The following is a 16370-nucleotide window of genomic DNA, read 5'->3' on the forward strand; positions in this document are numbered from 1 at the left end:
TAGAAATAAAGTCATTCTAGTTTATGGGTATAGAACAGGTGTGATCAGCATTAACGCGGATCGTCGCGTTATTTGCGATACGCGAGGATAAATATTAATATGAATTGTTTGGAAAATAAATGAGGCTATCAGAAGTAATTTAGGTGATAAGGTAAACTATCTAGGATGTTCCTAGCTGATGACGTAAGGAAAATACTGACCAAAAATACATAAAAAAAGAGCTGTGGTGTTCATAATCAACACTCTGGAGTCTGGTTCTCATAATAAAAAGGGGCATTGGATAACATTCTATGTAAATAAGGATGAAGGTAGAAGCGAGATAGTTATACTAGACAGCTACGCCAATCCTGCAATAGGATCTTATTCAAGATATTTCGAAGAGTTTATGTCCTTCTTCCAAGATTATACCCTATATATTATGAAGAAAAGGATTCAATCCTTGAATAGTTACTTCTGTGGGAATTATGCCGTTTATTTTGCCTATTATTTTTCCAGACTAGGCTTAGAGGCCGCCCTGCTTCACTTTGATGAAGCATTTAAATATGGTCAATTTCGCAAGAATGATGAAAAAGTGTTGAAATTCAATTATGCTCAGATGAAAATGCCTGTGTGTAAGCAAACATTCTGCTTAAACGGTACTGATGCTGAGTGTGAAACGTTGTGTGACGAAGTTGGCTAGGATGATAGTGCGGTGAGTAATACTTTATGTTAGGATTGAATGATGAACATAATAATGTCTGTATTTATTTTTACAACATTGACAACAAAAACTTATAACCTTTTTCCCTTTCTACAGATTGGCTGGCTGACTAGCGTGATGGGAAGGTTCGATGGACTGAATGAAAGCCTTTCCGTAGCTGTCTGCTAGCTAAACCACCAAGAAGAAGTTTATATTATTATTATTATTATTATTATTATTATTATTATTATTATCGTTGTAAATCGCTTAAGTGTTTAATAAAAGAAATAAATTTATATATAATGTGTTTACTTTTCCCTCGTTATTGCTCTTAAAAAAAAAAATGTTATTTGGGCAAAGAATGATGATGCTGTTGCCATGTTGGTCATGTTATGATACAGCTTACACATATTAACAGAAATAATACTAAAGGCTTTGTACAGAACAATGGTTGATAGTATGGGGGGGAGTGATTGACGATGACAGGTGTGGACCTGCCGGCAGTAGTAACAACAGCCTTTCCTTAACGAATCCGCAGTGGTGGGAGAGCCCTGCTGGGGTGAACATCTCCCAGAGCCTCTGAAGACTTTGAAAACGATTAAGGCTAATGGACCACATCCGCCCCTGGTGCCGCTCCCAACTCACCCGGGTCTGTCACCTAGAAAAATAATGACCCCACTGTCAACACACAAAACCGCAAACAGCTGTTCCCTCCTCATCTTAAGTCCCCTGCTCTCTCCTACCCCTCGGGACCCTCTCAGGTCGGGGGAAGCTTCCCTCACCCCTCCCCCTACCACATCAAAATATGTTGGGACCCCTCACACCTACACACAGCTTCTACATAGCTTTACTTACTATCATCTTTTAATCAAAACTATTATCTACACACAGGATTAAGTCTACGGCAAACACACATACATATTCAACTATCCAATCCACATATTCCTTACTCTACCACATACCCACACCCCACATGCTCTCCTACTCCCCAACAACATGACCCCACATCTTTCCTGACCGCATACCCAAACACCGAATGCTCACACGCGTCCGACACACCCCAACTTCCGGGAAAATTCCTCTACAACACTATCGCCTCGTAGTGTTGGTGGGTGGCCTCGTAGCCTGGTGGATAGCGTGCAGGACTTGTAATTCTGTGGCGCGGGTTCGATTCCCGTACAAGGCAGAAACAAATGGGCAAAGTTTCTTTCACCTGAATGCCCCTGTTACCTAGCAGTAAATAGGTACCTGGGAGTTAGTCAGCTGTCACGGGCTGCTTCTTGGGGGTGGAGGCCTGGTCGAGGACCGGGCCGCGGGGACACTAAAGCCCCAAAATCATCTCAAGATAACTATGTGGCCACATACCTTTGACCCACATGCCCAGCTGGCTCTCTTAGAGCCACCTGCCAGATGGTGCACACGGTTCTAGTCCTATATTTCACTACTTACAACACCCTATTGTTACATAAGTCTCCAAAAATATAAATGAAAAAAATTTATATATAAACATCAGTTTCCTAGGATCTAGTAAAATCTAGATAAGTTCCCCACTGATCAGTTCGAGAAACTGATCCACGATTCTAGAGAACCTACTAGATGGTTCCCAAACCAATTCGAATCATAACAAAACTTATCTAGAGACAGGGTAATTTTTAGTAACAATTTTCTAGATGTTCATTTTTAGATTTATTTCTCTATTTCACTAGTTCCAGTTTTCAACACTTACTGTGATTCCAGAGTCACTTTCCGAAGGTGTACAGATGCTTTACTCTCAGATGGAAAATTAAAAGTTGAAACTACTGTTCCGAGTTAACACCATTTACTAATTAGTATCATTTATTTTTATATAAAGCTTTTTCTATAAGGATTTGTATAGTTCTTTCCTGGTGACATCTCGTTGAGTTGTAGATTCCTGCGACTACCTCATGTTATTTGAAGATCCTGGTCGTCTGGAAGTTCCATTCCGGCCTCTGCCAAGCTACGGCCAATACAGGGGGTCTCGTACTACCCGCACCTGACTGAGTGACAGCTGTCAGCTCAAGTGGACCCCACTAACAGGAACCCGGGTTCCCATGATACAACAGGAACCAACAGCCGTTTATGGCTCCCAGTCCCCTCACTTGAAACTTGAGAACTACGGTAATGGCACTGAATTCGTCACTGGTCGTAAATCGGTCAATGGTCGTAACAACAAAAATGACACCCCAAAAGGTTTACCCCAACATGTATGAAAACATAACATGAAAACAAAACTACACCAGTAATACATAAAAACATAAGGACAATCGCTCCCAAACAGTCATGATGGATTGTCGTTAACCATGGCTGCCACAGTAAAACGACGTATCACGATGTCTCGCGTTGGTAGTGAGTTTCGAGTGGCATTGAAGAGGATGGCATGGTGACAGGACAGGTGGGCCCTGCCTCAGCTCCTGGCGACGTCATCTACCGGCGTTTCCTTGTTATCCCGGTACTACTGGGCGGTACACCTTCTGTGCAACCCCTCGTGCAGCTGAGCTTGGGCCGAAGTACAGGGTTGTACCTAATCTGGCGATTCAGCAGCACTCTGTAGGGGTAGTGCTGTTCATACCCGAGACCACCGCATTGCATCTTGGTTTGTACAGACGACGCAACCGCAGGTTATGAGAGAGCTGACAAGTCGTTGGCAATTAGCATACTTCTTCGTAGACCACTCGTCTTCCACTTCCGGTTTTCCCGCAGTCGTGACTACGCAGCTGGTGGCCTTGGTTGGTAACCTTGAGACAGCTTGCCCACGGTGATGTGACGTGGACCCTGGGCCCTGCTCCGTGCAACCTGGTGTACTTGTTGATGTTGTTGTGACACTTGTTGGACCTGATGTTGTTGTGCAACCTGGTGTTATTGTTGATGTGGTTGTGACACTTGTTGGACCTGATGTTGCTGTGCAACCTGGTGTTATTGTTGATGTTGTTGTGACACTTGTTGGACCTGATGTTGCTGTGCAACCTGGTGTTATTGTTGATGTTGTTGTGACACTTGTTGGACCTGATGTTGTTGTGCAACCTGGTGTTATTGTTGATGTGGTTGTGACACTTGTTGGACCTGATGTTGCTGTGCAACCTGGTGTTATTGTTGATGTTGTTGTGACACTTGTTGGACCTGATGTTGCTGTGCAACCTGGTGTTATTGTTGATGTTGTTGTGACACTTGTTGGACCTGATGTTGTTGTGCAACCTGGTGTTCCTGTTGATTGTGTTGTGCAACCTGGTGTTCCTGTTGATGGTGTTGTGCAACCTGGTGTTCCTGTTGATGGTGTTGTGCAACCTGGTGTTCCTGTTGATTGTGTTGTGCAACCTGGTGTTCCTGTTGATGGTGTTGTGCAACCTGGTGTTCCTGTTGATGGTGTTGTGCAACCTGGTGTTCCTGTTGATGGTGTTGTGCAACCTGGTGTTCCTGTTGATGGTGTTGTGCAACCTGGTGTTCCTGTTGATGGTGTTGTGCAACCTGGTGTTCCTGTTGATGGTGTTGTGCAACCTGGTGTTCCTGTTGATGTTGATGTGCAAACTGGTGTTCCTGTTGATGGTGTTGTGCAACCTGGTGTTCCTGTTGATTGTGTTGTGCAACCTGGTGTTCCTGTTGATTGTGTTGTGCAACCTGGTGTTCCTGTTGATGGTGTTGTGCAACCTGGTGTTCCTGTTGATGGTGTTGTGCAACCTGGTGTTCCTGTTGATGTTGATGTGCAACCTGGTGTTCCTGTTGATGTTGTTGTGCAACCTGGTGTTCCTGTTGATGTTGATGTGCAACCTGGTGTTCCTGTTGATTGTGTTGTGCAACCTGGTGTTCCTGTTGATGGTGTTGTGCAACCTGGTGTTCCTGTTGATGTTGTTGTGCAACCTGGTGTTCCTGTTGATGGTGTTGTGCAACCTGGTGTTCCTGTTGATGGTGTTGTGCAACCTGGTGTACTTTTTTTTTTTTTTTTTTGAGATATATACAAGAGTTGTTACATTCTTGTACAGCCACTAGTACGCGTAGCGTTTCGGGCAAGTCCTTAATCCTATGGTCCCTGGAATACGATCCCCTGCCGCGAAGAATCGTTTTTTCATCCAAGTACACATTTTACTGTTGCGTTAAACAGAGGCTACAGTTAAGGAATTGCGCCCAGTAAATCCTCCCCGGCCAGGATACGAACCCATGACATAGCGCTCGCGGAACGCCAGGCGAGTGTCTTACCACTACACCACGGAGACTGTAAACAACTTCTTGTTGTTGTGATCCGTTTTGCTCCTGTAGTAACTGTAATAGCATCTGTAGGGCTTGTGGTTGTTGTTGTGTGAACCTGTGGTACCTGTGTTTGTGGTGAAGCCTGTGGTACCTGAGTGTGTGTGGTGAAGCCTGTGGTACCTGTGTTTGTGGTGAAGCCTGTGGTACCTGAGTGTGTGTGGTGAAGCCTGTGGTACCTGTGTTTGTGGTGAAGCCTGTGATACCTGAGTGTGTGTGGTGAAGCCTGTAGTACCTGTGTTTGTGGTGAAGACTGTTGTACCTGTGTGTGTGGTGAAGCCCATGGTACAAGTGATTGTGGTGAAGCCTGTGGTACCTTTGTGTGTGGTGAAGCCTGCGGTACCTGTGTGTGTGGTGAAGCCTGTGGTACATGTGTGTGTGAAGCCTGTGGTACCTGTGTTTGTGGTGAAGCCTGTAGTACCTGTGTTTGTGGTGAAGACTGTTGTACCTGTGTGTGTGGTGAAGCCTGCGGTACCTGTGTGTGTGGTGAAGACTGTTGTACCTGTGTGTGTGGTGAAGCCTGTGGTACCTGTGTGTGTGGTGAAGACTGTTGTACCTGTGTGTGTGGTGAAGCCCATGGTACACGTGATTGTGGTGAAGCCTGTGGTACCTTTATGTGTGGTGAAGCCTGCGGTACCTGTGTGTGTGGTGAAGCCTGTGGTACATGTGTGTGTGGTGAAGCCTGTGGTACCTGTGTGTGTGGTGAAGCCTGTGGTACCTGTGTGTATGGTGAAGCCTGTGGTACCTGTGTTTGTAGTGAAGCCTGTGGTACATGTGATTGTGGTGAAGCCTGTGGTACCTGTGTTTGTGGTGAAGCCTGTGGTACCTGTGTTTGTGGTGAAGCCTGTGGTACCTGTGTTTGTGGTGAAGCCTGTGGTACCTGTGTGTGTGGTGAAGTCTGTGGTACCTGTGTTTGATGTGAAGCCTGTGGTACCTGTGTTTGTGGTGAAGCATGTGGTACCTGTGTGTGTGGGGAAGCCTGTGGTTCCTGTATTTTGCGGTGAAGCCTGTGGTACATGTATGTGTGGTGAAGCCTGTGGAATCAGTGATTATGGTGAAGCCTGTGGTACCTGTGTTTGTGGTGAAGCCTGTGGTACCTGTGTTTGTGGTGAAGCCTGTGGTACCTGTGTTTGTGGTGAAGCCTGTGGTACCTGTGTTTGTGGTGAAGCCTGTGGTACCTGGGATTGTTGTTGTACCCCGTTTTGCCCCTGTAGTTACTGTAGTAGCATCTGTAGTGTCTGTTGTTGTGCGTCCTGTTGTACTTACTGTAGTTGTTGGGATTGTGTGGGTGGTGTGTGATCGTTCGTAAGCCCAGGAATCATCAAGCCATGAGAACCTGCCGAGGCATCATCCCCTGGAGTCGCTTGATGGACTGGGGTGGATGTTCTAATGGTGGGGTCTACAACCCCATCATTCCCTATTGCTTACCAATCATTGTGATATCGGTTGAGCGAGAGCCCCAGAACGAAATCCTGCTATCGTCCAGGGCTGCTGGTCCTTGGGCACCAGGGTCCGTTACTCCCCTGGAGGGGTTCGCTTGTCCCACCATGGGGTCCGCATTTGTTCCCTCCTCAAGAAATAACGTCTGTACCGCCGCACATGTGTACCGTATAGAATGTACCGTCTGTACCGTATAGAAGCACATTGTGCTCACGTCCCACTGTCACCACCTGCACCCCCACACTTCCACAACCCTGTTCATGCATATTGTACACACTTCCCCCCTGTCACCACCTGCACAAACACTCAGTAAAAACTTTATACATGCATAGGGTACAATCCTTCCAGTGTCACCACATGCACCACTATCCTGCCACAACCTTATACATGAACATGGTACACACCTCCCACTGTCACCACCTGCACCACTATCCTGCCACAACCTTATACATGAACATGGTACACACCTCCTACTGTCACCACCTGCACCACCACCCTGCCACCGCCTTATACATGTATATGGTGAACGCTTACCACTTTCATCAACTGCACCTACTCCCTGTTACAACTTATTCATGCATGTGATGCACTCCTCCCACTGTCACCAACTGCACCCCTACACTGTCACAACCTTATACATGCATATGGTGCAAACCTCCGAATGTCATCGCCTGCACGACCACTCTGTCACAACAATATACATGCATTTTGAGCACTCCTTCCACTGTCACCACCTGTACCATCACCCTGCCACATCTATGTAAATGCATATGGTGCACACCTCCAACTGTCATCACCTGTACCCTCCCTGCGTCCACCTTATACATACATTTGGTGCACACTTCCCAGAGTTGCCACCTGCACTGCCATCCTGCCACCACCTTTTACAAGCCCATCTCCTACTGTCACCCCCTGCACCACCACTCTGCCACAACCTAATACATGCATATGTAAACACATCTCACTGTCACCACCTGCAGCCCAGAGTCAGAGAGAGAAGCTGCACCTGCACCCCAGCACCAGCTGCACCCCAGAGGTCAGAGAACTTTTGAGTTTCTGTGACAAATTCTCGCTCAATCAACAGATTACAGAACCAACTCGGAAGGAAAACACACTAGACTTGTTATTCACAAACAATGATGAACTAATCAGAGACATTACAATCTCAGATACTACATACTCAGACCATAAGCTAATTGAATTGCGAACTGGCATAAATAACGGTAGTAGATCTAAGAGACCCAACAAGCGAAAAGGAGTATTCAGTCAATTCAATTTCAACAATAAGAGAATCATCTGGAAAAAATAAATGTAGACCTTGCAAACAATCAATGAGAGAAGGTCTTAAGCGACAAAACTCCCACACAGAGCTCAATTGACAGCTGAAGTATACAAGGTCTGCCTGAAGCACGTTCCTGTGTGGAGGGTCAGAAAAAGGACCACTCTAGAAAGTGAACGCAGAAGACTGTACAGGAAAAGGAAAAAAACGGAAATGCTTAGACAGACACGACTATCACAAGAAAGGAAAATAAACCTAAACAGTGAGATCGAAGAAATAGAACAAACGTTGAAGCGATCGTACGAGTCTGAGGAAATAGAATTGGAACAGAAAGCTATACAAGAGGTATACAAGAATAAAGATAAAGAAAATCCTCAAAAAAAAATCATATATGCAAAATCAAAAACCTCGACCAGTATTGGACCTTCAATTACAACTGAAGGTAACTATACAGAGGACAACAAAGAAATTAGTGAAATTCTAAGAAGCTAGTATGAGGCTTTGTTTAGCATACCAATAAACAACATGAAAGTTGATGATCCAGACAGCTTCCTTTATGAATGACAATCAAGCTGAAGACAATATAACGGATATTAACACGAACTCGGAAGACTTTGAAAGAGAAATTGACAATATGCCCATGCACTCAGCTCCTGGGCCTGACTCATGAATTCAATATTCATAAAGAAATGTAAAGTACCAGTAGCTTGAGCACTCAGCGTAATATTGAGAAAGAACCTGGATACAGGGGACGATACCAGCTGCACTTAAATCTGCAGATTAACTCCGCTGCACATAGGGGGTAGTAAAGCCTTGGCAAAACATTATAGGACCAGTTGCACTAACCTCAAACATAATAAAAGCTTTTGAAAGAGTGATTAGGAATCAAATTTCTAGTTTTATGGAAAATAATGAGCTACACAACCCAGGTCAACATGGATTTAGAGCAAGAAGATCATGTCTGTCACAGTTACTCAACCACTATGACAAAATCACTGAAGCTTTAACAAGAAAAGCAAAATGCAGATGTTGTGTACACAGACTTTGCAAAGGCATTCGACAAATGTGACCATGGGGTGCATAGCACACAAAATGAGGTCAATGGGAATAACTGGTGAAGTAGGACGCTGGATACTCAATTTCCTGTCGAACAGAACAAAAAGAGTAACAGTCAATCAAATAAAATCGAGTCAAAACGCAGTTAAAAGCTCGGTACCTCGAGGTACAGTCCTTGCACCACAGCTGTTCCTTATTCTCATATCAGATATAGACAAAAATACAAGTCACAGCTTCGTGTCATCCTTTGCAGATGACACAAAAATCAAATGAAAATTACCTCTGCTGAAGATATTGAAAAATTACAAGCAAATATCAACAAAGTTTTCGATTAGGGCAGGCAGGAAATAACATGATGTTTAACAGTGATAAATTCCAGGTACTCCGGTACGGCAAAAATGAGGATCTGAAACATAATACAGGATACAAAACACAATCGAATCTGCCCATAGTAGGAAAACAGCATGTCAAGGATTTGGGAATAATGATGTCCGACGATCTAACATTTAGGGAGCATAACCAAGCAAATATTGCGTCAGCCAGAAAAATGATAGGATGGATTACGAGAACTTTCAAACCCAGGGATCCCATCACAATGGTTGTACTCTTCAAGTCACTTGTGTTGTCCCGTCTCTAGTACTGCTCAGTACTCACTTCCCCCTTCAGAGAGGAGAGATTGCTGAAATAGAGGGAATACAGAGAACATACTCGGCACGCATGGACGTGATAAAGCACCTAAATTATTGGGATCGTCTCAAAGCTCTCCAAATGTACTCACTAGAAGGAGACAAGAGAGATACCAAATAATATATACATGGAAAATACTGGAGGGCCAGGTCCCTAATCTACACAGTAAAATGACAACGTACCGGAGTGAACAATCTGGAAGAAAATGCAGAATAGAACCAATGAAGAGCAGAGGTGCCATAGGCACAATCAGAGAACACCATATAAACATCAGAGGTCCGCGGCTTGTTCACCGTCTCCCAGCGGACAATAAGAAATATTGCCGGAAAAACCGTGGACATATTCAAGAGGAAACTAGACTGTTTTCTAAAAAAAGTTCCGGACCAACCTGACTGTAGTGGATACGTGGGCCTACGGGCCGCTCCAAATAACAGCTGGTGGACCAAACCCTCACAAGTAAAGCCTGGCCTAAGGCCGGGCTTGGGGAGTAGCAGAACTCCCAGAACCCCATCAAGCAGGTACCCAGACCTGGCCGTCACCTTATATATGCATATTATGCACACCTCCATTGTCACTACTTGCACCCACACGCTGTAACAACCTTATACATGCATATGTTGCCCACCACCTACTGGTCACCACCTGCCCCCTACCCTGCTACAACCTTATTGATACATAAGCTGCACACCTCCAACTGTCATTTCCTGCACTCCCACTCTGACACAACCGTATACATGCACAGCTCCCAATGTCAGCTCCGGCACCACAACCCTGCCACTCCTTTTACATGCATATGGAGCACAAACTTTTCACTGTCACGACTTGCACCCACACTCTGTAACAACCTTATACATGCAGATGATGCACACCTCCCACTGTAACCACCCTGCACCAGTACCGTGCCACATTCGTATACATGCATATTGTGCACACCTCCCACCGTCACCACTTGCAACCCCCCCACCTTCCACAACCTTCTTTATGCATACGATACTCACTTCCCACTGTCACCACCTGCATCAACACTCTGAAACAATTTTACACATGCATATTGTTCACACCTCCCACTGTCACCATCTGCACCACCACACTGCCACATTCTTATGCATGAATGTGAGGCACACCTCCTTCTGTCACTACCTGTACCCTCCCTCTGCCAAATCCTTACATTTAAATGGTGTCCACCTCCCACTGTCACCAATTGCACCACCACTCTGCCACAACTTTATACATGTATATGGTATACACCTCCCAATGTAACCACGTGTATCCTCCCTGCGTCCACGTTATACATGCATGTGGTGCACTTCCTACAGTTGCCACCTGCACTGCCATCCTACCACCACCTTATACATGCATATGGTATACACCTCCCAATGTAACCACGTGTATCCTCCCTGCGTCCACGTTAAACATGCATGTGGTGCACTTCCTACAGTTGCCACCTGCACTGCCATCCTGCCACCACCTTATACATGCATATGGTATACACCTCCCACTCTAACCACCTGCATCACCTCCCTGCCACCACGTTATATATGCATATGATGAACACTTACTATTTTCACCACCTGCACCGCCACCACCCTGCCACCACCTTATATATGCATATGGTGCTCACCTCCTACGGTCACCACCTGCACCACCACCCTACCACCACCTTATACATGCATATGGTGAAGACTTACCATTTTCATCAACTGCACCCACACCCTGTCACAACCTTATTCATGCATATGATGCACTTTTCTCATTGTTACCACCTGCACCCCTACACTGCCACATCCTTATACATGCGTATGGTGCACACCTCCCAATGTCATCACTTGCCTCACAACCTTGCCACAAAGTTATGCATCCATTTGGTGCACACCTCCCAATGTCCACAACGTTATACATGAATATGGTACACCACTCCTACTGTCACCACCTGCACCACAACCTTGCAACAACTTTATACATGCATATGGTTCAAACTTCCCACTGTTGCCACCTGCACTCCCATCCTGCCTTATACATGCATATAGTGCCCACCTCCCACTGTCACCACCTACTCCACTACCCTCCTACAACCTTATTCACATATATGGTGCACATAGGTTAAGTTAGGTGTTTAGGTTTTGTTGGTGTTTATTTGTATTTGCAGTACGTGGGGGAAGCATTTATAGCATTGTGGTTCCAACAAAATTCGTTAGTGAAGCACTTGTTCCGGAAGTGTTCGAACGAAATCAGTTGTGAGTCGTGTGTAAACCATTTTTCATTCATAAACAGAGAGTTTGGCGGGTGCATGGAATCACTTTTGGGTCTTTGTTTATAAGACGGGCTGTTAGCTCAGCCCGTCCTCCAAACAAAGATCCAAAAGTGATTCCATGCCCCCGCCAAACCCCCTGTTTATGAATGAAAAGCGCTTTACACACGACTCACAACTGCTGACGTTCGAACATATCCGGAACAAGTGCTTCACTGACGAATTTTGTTCGAATCACAACGCTATAAATGCTTCACCCACGTACTAAAAATACAAATAATCGCCAACAGAACCTAACCACCTGACCTAACCTATCCTATGCCTATATATACACAATATGCTAATATATTATAATATTAATTTATACTTGAGAAAATTCCAGTTTTGAATGAACAGCATGTTAAAATTTATGAATGCGTCTGTGGGGTTGACCGCTGAATGTAATGGACTTGAGTCGAGGACGGGTTGGTTAGCTGACGATTTCTGTTCGAATCGCTACTCCGTAAATGGTTCACGCATGTACTTTAAATACTAATAACCGTCAAGAGAACCCAATCTAACCGAGCCTATGCCTAACTATACCTAGAAATTTTATAATTAATAATACTAATTTATATATGAGAACAAATAATATTTATTATTTTGAAATCAATACGTTAAAATTTATGAATGCGTCGTAGGTGACGACCGGCGATTGAACGAACTGACGTGAGAACAGGTCGCCTGGTACTGGGCGCAGTTTGAGGTTCGCGTTACTGGCTGGTGGGCTACGTCTTGAGTTGTGTTCCTCCTTTAAGGCGTTCTCGAATAGCTAAAGTAAGTTGAAGTGGTTCTCACAACGCGTGTCATACGGCTGTTTACAACCTGTTCTCTAATTTTTGTTTATTGGAACATGGTTCATCACTGAGGTTGTGTTCCGGCGGTACACTGTAATGACTTTGATTAGTAAACTTCTGCCCCGGTACGTGATGTGGTTTTCAAAGTTCAGCCACATAACATGACTAGTTCACTAAAGTCCCTTCTGTTGAAGGGTATTACTTCATCAAAATTTCTGATGGGGGGTTTACCTACTGGCCCGTCGACAAGCAGACTAAATACTCTGCACGTATCTGTTGCAAAAGTAACTAAAGGCATATAGTAGGAACTGAAAGTTTGTGTTGGCCCGTATTAAACCTGAAAATATACCCCAATTATGTTGTAGACATTAAAGTATTTTCACGGCCTACGAATATTGCTGGCAAATATTACTCTATCAGAAATATCAGGTTGACTAAGAGTATGAAATAAGAGTGAAATTAAGAAAATTGAGGAATAGACAAAGATGAGTAAATGGCATTGAACTGTCACGGATAATTCATTGACAATTTGGTTCTGTAAATAAATTCTCTTTTATTGAAATATTAATAATTACCTTGATCCAGGTAGCCCTGTGACTGATGCAGTGAACCTAAGTAGTACATAATTCTTGCAGTTTCTTGTAGACGTGTAAGTCTTGACCATCTCTAAAATGTGTAAAAATATATTTTCATTTTAGAGTATTTAGTCGCTAAAAAAAATTAATACTGTATTGCGGAATCTGAATCTGGTGTTGTATGCAAGAGGTCGCGAATTTTACTCTACATCTATATAAATAAAAATGTGTGTTTAAAATCGCTAGTCTCCGAAAGCTCTTCACCGATTACTTTGAAATTTTGAGAACTTTCATTCGCCTACGAGCTTGTTTATATACATGCTTTATACATGCTACACCGGTGACGGGTAAAAACATGCTTTTTTCCTAAACGGCACCATCCGTTGAATGTAAAAGCAACATACGATATTCTAAATATTAAGATTCCATTTCAATGTTTCAAATTGCCTTGATAAATAGAATTTTCATATTTCTCAATCTTCATTTTTTTTAATTTTACATTGCGTTGTTAAGAGCTGGTTTTGTTTACTATACTGTTCATTGTGAGCAATTTTTTTTTCATTGGTTTTCATTTAGTTTTCTTACTGTTAGTCTTATTTTTCAGTGATGGGAGCATAGATCATTTGGAAAGGCATCGGACGAGGGAGTGGGGAATTTGTAGGGAGGACGAGGGGCCTGGGAATGGTTGGAAGGACGAGGGAAGAATGGTGTGGAGGATCAGGGGAGGGGACAGGGGAGGGTTGCTGTGGCTTAGAAGAGCATGCCTCAGGAACGCGTGGCCGGGTACAGTTAGTTCTATATATAAATTTAATGTTATTTTATTTTTAAACTAAAAATTTAATTGACTTTACCATAATTTTAATATTGCTTAAATTTGTTTGAAACGTACTTTAGATTTTCATGGTGATACGAAAGTTGCCTCTAATATATTAATCGCATTATAGACCCCATACAGTCGTTTCGGTAATTTAATTAAAAAATAAGGTGGGTAGCAAATTTGGGAGAGGTAATAGATAAGGGATTCATCGGTGGAAAGGCTGGAAAAGATTGTTGCTTTTGCATGTATATCAATATGAGTCTGCCTGTTAGAGGAAAAGGGAGATGGGAAGGACGAGGGTGGAACTGGCGGGATTAGGATCCATAACCTTTACCAGCTACCCTCGTAGAACATCGTGAAATAATAGTTGTGCTATTGACTTTATGTAATACTTCTTAATGAAGGGTGATTTCAATGTGTAATGATTATCGCACAGAAGCCGAAAGATCTCGAAAAGTTAGTGCTAAAATATTAACGATGTATGTTTGACAGTGGCTTATGCAGGAGGCGAGGGCGCTGCCAAACCGCAGTACAACATCAGGGAGGATCATGTGAAGGAGGCCCTGAAGGCGGACAAGGGCAGCGAGGCCGTACTAAACTTCTGGCAAATTAAAGACCTTGCTGAGAAGGGTGACAACTTTTCTTCTTCAGTTACCAGCGTCAAAGTCCAGTTCTCATTGATGGGGGAGACAAGCAAAGTGTCTTATGTGGTAAAAATATGCCCTCCAAGATCTAAAATGGCCCAAGTGGCAGAGTTTCCTTTAAAAATGATGAAGAAAGAAAATGAATTTTTTCAGGAAATCCTTCCGAAACTCAACTCGGAGCTGACTTCCTTGGGGCACCATAACTTGAGAATGCCAAAGTGGTTCTACACATCATTAGAAGAGAACAAAGAGATGATCTTCTTAGAGGACCTCAGAGATCTGGGCTTTGAAGTGTTTAAAGACTGCAAGGTGGGCCTCGATGAGGCCCATACAAAACTGGTCCTGCAGGAGCTGGCCCGACTCCACGCTGCCTCTCTGCTGCTGAAAGCAAAGATGCAAATCTTGCATGAAGAACCTGACAGCGAGAAAGGCCTGGCTCTCGCTTTCAAGTACATTAATGAAGACTGGACCACTTTAAAGGAAGACGAAGAGGCGGAGCAGAATTCTAAGTGCTCGGTAAGTCTAGTGGAGGCGGAGGCCTTTTTGGCCAAAGATGGCGGCTGTGAGGTGGCGAGGCGATGGTTGGATATGCACAAGAACAAGCCCCTTGATCTTGCAAAGAGCTTTCTGGTCAGACAAACTAAGTTTGATGTAATATGTCATGGCGACTGCTGGGTTAACAACCTACAATTCAGGTAGGCAAAGTTTTAGTTCATCCTACACTTTGTAGATGTATTTTGACTTTAAATTTTGAGATTAAACTTGTAAGAGACTTTAATGCACTTCATTTTACGGCATGGTTCCGAACATATTCTTACAATGAGGTATACAAACTTGTTCTACTGTCACTAGCTAGTTTTACTTCATAATTCCAGGTACAATAAAGATGGAGAGCCGGTTGAAGTGATGCTCCTTGACCTCCAGCTGAACCGTCTGGCTTCCCCAGCCACCGACATAAACTACCTCCTCTACACCAGTCTTCACGGCGACAACAGGAAGACCAACTGGCGGAACTACCTCTCCTCTTACTACGACACCTTCAGAGGTGTGATGGAGTCCGGAGGTTTGGGCATGCTTTTCACCCTGGAAGAGCTCCATCAAGAGTACAGGAGCAAGATGGAGTACGGTGTGCTGTATGGGTCCATGACGGTGGCGTTGTTGATGAGGGAGAGCCCCAGTTCCCCGGGCTGGATGGGGGGAAGTAAACATTTTCGAACTCGGTTCCTCGCTTTGTATGGTGAACTAATTGAGCAAGAGCGATAACGTCTTAGTGTTGCCCAGTGAAGAAATCTCACGGAATTTACTTGCACCTAATGAATTCGGCCTTGTAGCTGCCTGTGGCAATGTGTGGACACGGATCCTGAAATATCAGTGCCTATGAAGAACCCTTTGCTCCAGGACCTGCCAAAAGTGTATTTAGGTAGTATTAGTTACGTTAATAGAGTACCAAATGACATGATCAACTTGACAATCTGAGATCTAAAGTCATCTTGTGTATATAAACCTAAACAAAATATTTACTGTCAATGTCACTTGTTCAGAAGGTACTAGATTCCCCCACTGTTCTTTTATGCCAAATGTTAAATCAATAAACGGTATTAATGTTGCAATTATAAAATTAATAGAAAGTTTTATTATACTAAAGTCAGTTGCCTCAACATTTAGTTAAAATTATCAAATTGAGAAATTGATCTTCACAGTATGAGGGGCTTAAAATATGGCTCCTGTTACGTCCTCGCTCGTCTAATGTCTTGACAACTTCTGTCTGGACAAATATTTTGGACTAGGCAAATAAATGCTCTAAATGGCAACTGTGCAGTGACATCGGTCTTGCCTGCTGCTGCTGCTGCCG

At 43.9% G+C, this 16370-nt stretch overlaps 1 protein-coding gene across 2 annotated transcripts; it reads left to right on the forward strand.

Annotated features, from left to right (window-relative positions):
- The first annotated feature begins 12307 nt into the window (after window positions 1–12307).
- On the forward strand, window positions 12308–16146 carry LOC123746800 (uncharacterized). Of its 2 annotated transcripts, none has more exons than XM_045728553.2 (3): window positions 12308–12462; window positions 14367–15213; window positions 15394–16146. In XM_045728553.2, coding segments are annotated over exons 1-3 (1236 nt in total). In that variant the 5' UTR covers window positions 12308–12461; the 3' UTR covers window positions 15782–16146. The 2 variants fall into 2 exon arrangements, with proteins under 2 accessions (XP_045584509.2, XP_069175559.1); XM_069319458.1 differs by having other exon boundaries at window positions 12356–12462; window positions 14672–15213.
- Window positions 16147–16370: the final 224 nt, after the last annotated feature.

Source organism: Procambarus clarkii, chromosome 93, assembly GCF_040958095.1.
Source record: "Procambarus clarkii isolate CNS0578487 chromosome 93, FALCON_Pclarkii_2.0, whole genome shotgun sequence".
Lineage (NCBI taxonomy): Eukaryota > Metazoa > Arthropoda > Malacostraca > Decapoda > Cambaridae > Procambarus > Procambarus clarkii.

Coding starts and splice junctions, on each gene's coding strand:
- LOC123746800 (XM_045728553.2), top strand. Junction 15,214..15,393: donor GTTAACAACCTACAATTCAG/GTAGGCAAAGTT, acceptor TCATAATTCCAG/GTACAATAAAGATGGAGAGC.